The sequence below is a fragment of the Rutidosis leptorrhynchoides genome, chromosome 3 (assembly GCF_046630445.1).
Source record: "Rutidosis leptorrhynchoides isolate AG116_Rl617_1_P2 chromosome 3, CSIRO_AGI_Rlap_v1, whole genome shotgun sequence".
In the NCBI taxonomy this organism is placed as follows: Eukaryota; Viridiplantae; Streptophyta; class Magnoliopsida; order Asterales; family Asteraceae; genus Rutidosis; species Rutidosis leptorrhynchoides.
The window spans coordinates 576176515-576183161 of NC_092335.1; the positions used below are offsets into that span (position 1 = coordinate 576176515).

Below are 6647 nucleotides of genomic sequence, written 5' to 3' on the forward strand. Positions count from 1 at the left end.
TGCGAAGTCGTCAAATGATACTTTTGCACCGCCAACTATGACTTCTAGTTAATCACTGGTACCCCCGTAATGTGCGTCGAACGAAATACTATTCGGAGCCATTGATAGTGTTTGAGAATTTTGTGTTTGATAGTATAATTTTAGAGAAAAGATAGTTGAGTTGTATATAATTGAGTTTGAGTGAAGTGTATATATAGATGAAATTGTATAAATATATTATTATTATATAAAAATTAAAATTTGAAAATAATCCGTTGAAAATCATCGTCAAACGATCAAATGAACTAACAATTAATCATAAAAGAACATGTACGCACCCATTTCTCCCCGCGCCACCACGCAGCACTCCACCACAACAAACTCATCAAGCCGAGCTAAAAATGTGCTCGTTTAAAATATCTGGTGAGTGCGCACGATAAAGAAGGTTTAATGAATACTAAAGTCATCCAAGTAACTCTCAACCTCAACGACTAACACCACTTATTATTCTCTTAAATTAAAATTAAAAATTAATTATAAAAATGGCAAATGTTAATAAAGTAGTGGTAAAGAAAAAGGCAAATTTGGGCCTCACCGACTCCAAAATAGAAAAGAAAATTAGCGTTTCGTTGGCAAGAAGAAATCAATCAACTCTTAAATAAATAAATAAATTATTATTTTTAATTTATAATATATAATTAAAATTAAATAATAAATAGGTCGAACGACCCAATGAAATCACAATAATTTCCGTCGCCCCCAAATATCAATATTTCCATTTCCATTTTCATTTTCATTTTCTCTTAGCTTTCTTCGATCATCTAAATCAATTATTTGCTCAATTACAGGTGAATTTTATTTCAATTGCCTCAATTTCTATTTTCGATCTTCAATTCGATTATTTGATTTCAATTCCTTGAGATAAATTAGCAATCCATATCGATGTAATCGTATATGTCTTCGTGTTTTTTTGATTTATGTAGCTCAGGTGTGGTAAATTATAATTCAATTTCGCTCAATTTTGTTTTGTGATAATTAGGGTTTTTCTTTTCTAATTTTTATGTTGTAATTGTAATTGATTGTTTTTATTTTTAATTTAGGCCTGTTTTGGGGTCTCGTTAGCACTTACACGATCAGATGTATATATTTGATGTATAAAGTAATGATTTTTGATGTGCAACCGTGTTTTTATAGGATAATTCATAATAAAGGTAGTTGATTTGTAAAAAAGTAAACGCTTTGTTAAATATTTGTGGTTCTATGTTATGTTGATTGTTAGATTAAATAGATTATTACCAGATAATATTCAACGTTTATAATTTTTTTTGTTCATTTTCTATAATTTGTTTCCTGTTCTGAACGAATTGAGTTAAATTGAATTGCTAGAGGGGTATAATTGGATTGAATTAAAAATTGGGGAATTTAATTTATAGATATAAACTTGAAAGCCTTCTTGTATAAATGCTGCAATAAGCAAATTTGGTATAGAAATTTAGTTTCTGTTCATGATTACTTGAATCTCATTTGTATACCTATGGAGAAAGCGAATTTGATATATGGAAGTGTTCACACATGATTTGTTATATAAGTTTTTACATTGTTCATCGAGTATATGATGGTCTGCAATTTTGTTTGTACTTTTTAGGTGATTACTACAGATTTAAGGTTATTTTGTTAAAGCTTTATGTAATAGATGGAAGTTGGTTTTACATATGTTTGTATTTGTAACTTGCGTAAACCGCTATTCATAAGTTTTTGTATGTGCGAAAAAACTTTTTATTTGGTTTTTGTTGAGTTTTTATTGGTACCGTTGGTTAAAATGAAGTGGTAATGTTTGCTTTTTGCCGATATACTTGTTGAAGACAGTTTTCTCTGAAGTTTTTTGATAATTAGTGCTAATATTTGTTAGATAAAATTTGTGTAGCACACACACAGAACATATATGCTGGATAGGTATTGTTACTCATTGCTGCTTGCTGTCTATTTTTTTTTTTTGGATTTATCTTTTTTTTTTCTTCATTTTATTTGCAACAATTACAAAGATCATGGACCTAAACATAGAGCTCTCTATATGGTCAATGGTCTGTGTGGCTCTATTAACTGCTAATAGCTGATATGCAATTAGTGTTCAACACCACAATTTACCAATGCAGTCTTATATAGCAGAGGCAGGGTGTTCAGTATTTTCTATTAAAACTGCTTTAATGAAGTTGGTCTCAGTAGATAAGCTGTATTTTAGAGTTTTCAGATTGCTTATTCAAATTGCTTAGCTGATCATTTTCAAGTGAAAAATGTAATCTTGAATATGCAACTTAAGCATGCTTACGTGTTTCACTCGAAAAGCCAAGTATTCAAAACAGTTTCAGTAAGAATTATCAAAATCCCCTCTCAACTCCCTATCTAAGACCCTTTGGAGATTTTTGTTTTATAATATTTTGTTATGTTTGAGCATATTTACCACCGTTTGTTGGAATTATATCGCGTAAATGATATAACGTTCGCTAATTTTGTGCAGAAAAGTTTGAGAAATGGAATCTACAAAAGAAACCCAGGCTCCAGAAGGCCCTATTCTTTGCATCAATAACTGCGGCTTTTTCGGGAGTGCAGCCACTATGAACATGTGCTCAAAATGCCACAAGGAGATGATCTTGAAGCAGGACAACGCCAAACTTGCAGCTTCATCCTTTGATGACATCATCAACGGTGGTTCAGGTTCAGGTTCAGGAACCGATACTGGAAAAGATGTTGCTACTGATGTCATCATGGCCCAATCAGCACCGCAAGTGGAGTTGAATGTTGTTCCGGTGGAAGCATTACCTGGTGATTCATCTGCAAGTCAAGTCGCCGATGCTAAGCCAAAAGTGGGTCCCAGTCGATGCTCTACTTGCCGTAAGAAGGTTGGTTTGACGGGATTCAATTGCAAGTGCGGGAACCTGTTCTGCGCTGCTCACCGCTACTCTGACAAACACGAGTGTCCTTTTGATTACAGAGGTGCGGGTCGTGATGCAATAGCAAAAGCTAATCCGGTGGTGAAAGCTGAAAAGCTTGATAAGATATGAAGGAGGAGGTTTGCATTTCAGTTCAAGTAATGATTATGGTTGCCACTCAAAAGCGTCTGCGTATGAAGTTACCAAATTTACGTGCCTCTGGTTGATTGTTTGATTTATAAATGTTTTATGAAATCGGGGGCACCGTGCCAGTGTTATGAACATACTTATTCTCTCGTTGTTGATTGGTAGGGATTGGTTTGGTTCCGTTTGTGTTTGTTTGTCTGTTTTTGTGGTACTGCATAGATGGATGGATGGATATCATTTGTGTTTAAAGTATGTAATTTGCCCTCATTATTAATCTATTCAACTTGCAGCACTAAAAAATGATGTTTTTTGAAGGTTGCTGAACCGTACGCCACCATTTTTAGATATAGTGTCAAGGTGCTGTTTGTTTTTTAAAGATATTTTTGTCTGAAGATCTATAAACCATGTTGTAGAGAAGATGTGGTCCGAATTCGATGAATAGTGTTACTGTTTGTTTTTATGTCTAAAATAATCTAATCATGTCTGCACCACTATGAAGCAGTTTGCTAGTTTGTAGATAGAATAAGACATTTTATTTTATGTTTTCAGATAAACAGTCTGTAGTAAAAAGGTCTGTAGGTGCACAGACATAATGCATACTATGTATTAAGATCTACAGATTGAAAAAACAAAAGACACCTAAATGTGCTTTAGAGCGTTGCACAATGCACGGATCAAGCAAATGTTTGGACATTATTAAAGTGGTAAGCTATCCTATTTATTGTTTTAGGAGGTTCGTTCTATAAAAGGACTTCTTTATGTGCTCGATGATGAATATCATTTATCATCAGCTGCTACTTTATTTCTCTTTAATTTGTATCGAACCAAATTCTCGTCACAGTAAGTAGTAGTAAATCAAGTGTCTGAAGTCCATATTCCATGTTTTAATAGCCAAATGTTAAGTTATTTGCAAATATCAGGAACTTTAACAACCCAAGTTGATTTTTGAGATGTTTAAATATGTTTTCTTTTGCTCTTTCTGTAGTTTTTTTACAAGTTGTGGCGTCGATAAACATTTGATTTGCATTTGTGTTTTTCTCATAAAGTGACTATTATCTTGACCTTAATTTAATCTACTGCTTTATCCTTATCTCTAAATGCCTTCCAGAAATTTGATAAGTGTAACTTACCTATATGCTAAATCATTCATTTTGTACTTTTTGTTTAAAACAAACAACTTGTAATAGATTTTGTTTGTAGGACCTTTTTTCAATAAGCATCAAAATGCAAGCCGGCACATTTGAATATAATGTTTAAAAAAAAAATAAAAAAAAAATAAAAAGTATCAATTTTGCCTTTAAAAAAATACACTGTATATGAGGGGTTGGATGGGCACATAAAATGCATGATCATGCACGCTTTTTTAGTTTTCCGGACCTTTGTTCACATTTTATGAACACCAGATCGCACCGGGTGATGAATGCGTCAGAGTGTTATGTTACAAAATAGAGAATCGGTCAGGAAAAAATACATTGAAAGAGACGATTCGGTAGATTGAAAAGGGCGGGACCTAGAGGTTGATTGATGTGATTCGTCTTGTGTACTTCGTTTGGCTTGGTTCCTTTTGTTATCATGTAGTATTCGGTTTTGTTTGGTTAGTTTGTTTTTAAGGTTTTTCGGATTGTTAGGGGAGACTCGTTTATAGTTAGTTTTCATTTAGATAATTAGTTTCTAGGTGCGAGTTTCCCCCGTTTCCCCCGTCTTTTTGTAATCCTGAAACGCCCTCAGTTTTATATGAGTATTCGTTATTTTCGCCCAAAAAAAAATTGATAGTTGATGACTTGATATAACAACACCATTTTGTTATAAAAATAAAAAACAAACTTGATACAGATAGACTGGACCAAGAGCTGGTTGTCTGCTATAGGCAAAAGTGAGTATCAGACCAAACATACTTCTTCTGACTTGGGTTTATGATCTAAGAATACCCTGCATTTGTTTAAGGAACAAAAAACCATTTGATCATACCATAAATCTATATGATTCCCACTAACAAACCAAATACCCAAGTCCATCATTGCACAAATTTGGCATACCTACTTATATCATAACGTTTGATTAGAAGTTTAGAACCCTGATTATAATCTTATGCAACTTGCAGCACTCTCATTAAAGATACTAAATATAAAGATTACTTCACATGATAAAAAAAACTTGCAAAAAAAAGAAAAAAAAGGTGATCTCATTAACACAGGTAGAGCATTCAAGGAATACAGTCACGTACAACTTTATCACGTATACGATACAAAGATGTAAATACCAATGTGACATTCATAATATAAACAATACCACCAGAATAAAAGTGTCTCCAGTATATAGGAAATGATGCCAGCCTATTTGGTGTTCATCATGATCTCAAAATACATGTTTGTCAAAAGACATAATCCCCAAAATTCAAAAATCAAATTCAGCTAAATGTATATGAGAGTTCACTCTTCGTATTTTAATGAGAGAAGAAACCAGCAAAAGCTGTTCTTAGCAACTCACCAAATTAGTAATGGACACTAATCGTATTTTGTGTCTTAAACTTACTAACTGAACAATGATGCTCTACAATCTACATAATTTAATTCAGGTAGCATTATTCTACAATATGAGTTTTAAGTACTGACAGCAGGCCCAGTAACTAAGAATTAAGCTTCATCAACCCATTATGATCCATTACCCAACCTGCCCGATCAACCCATTTTGCCACCTTTTGCCAGGATGACCAAAAATGCACCATCAGCTAACGATAAAGAAAATTGTTTTATAAAGATGTAGGCATCACTAAAATGCTACGAGAATCAGCAACATAAGGCTCATTGTACCACACAACCAAATAACTAAGTAGCTATACGAAACGATGAGATACAAATTACTACCCTAATTCAAAATAAATAATAAACCTAATGAGACTTGAAATACACATACTCACAATTCACATCTTTATCTGCAAAGAATACAAATTACATACTAATCTCGACTACCACAACCCATATCAGTCTAAGAAGGTCAACCATAAAATTCTCCTACATATACAAAAGCATAAATAGTAAAAGGTAAAAGGGTAAAGATAGAAGGTTTTCCTTGTTCGGGCTACCCGGGAGGGCGAGTAATCCGACCCCATACTCTGATATACGCAAACCAGCATTATTACTCACCGGCTGTTTTCAACCTTTCCCTAACCACCACTAAACATTCGTCCTAGACAGGATTCGAACCTGAGACCTCTTGCAAGGAACTCTGGGCCCAAACCACTGGACTATCTAGTAATGGCATAAATGACTACCTTATATTCAGACCAGCTCGTTAGTCATGATTCATGAACCATATACCTAAAGATGATTTAGGGCCTTATGATCAACCCTTCTTACCTCAACTTACAGCACTAACATCCGACTATACAACTACGCACATATATATAAGTGGATTGCCTAAGCTACTTTTAGGGCTTATTTGCTTGATGAAATTTGAAGAAAGCCAATAAGCTCAAATTTTAACAGCTTATGAGCTTATAAGTTCAACTATATTACTAATCTAAGTTGATAAACTCATATAAGCACTTGAAAATGAGCTTACATAAACCCTAAATGAAGCTTAGCCAGCACAATC

The 6647-nt window shown here is 33.6% G+C and overlaps 1 protein-coding gene across 1 annotated transcript; it reads left to right on the forward strand.

The window, feature by feature from the left end:
- Positions 1-679: 679 nt before the first annotated feature.
- LOC139898679 (zinc finger A20 and AN1 domain-containing stress-associated protein 4-like) lies at positions 680-3320 on the forward strand. Its single transcript, XM_071881436.1, has 2 exons — positions 680-827; positions 2495-3320. Exon 2 carries the CDS (start codon positions 2508-2510, stop codon positions 3036-3038), a length of 531 nt encoding a protein of 176 aa, XP_071737537.1. The 5' UTR covers positions 680-827; positions 2495-2507; the 3' UTR covers positions 3039-3320.
- The last annotated feature ends 3327 nt before the right edge of the window (positions 3321-6647 follow it).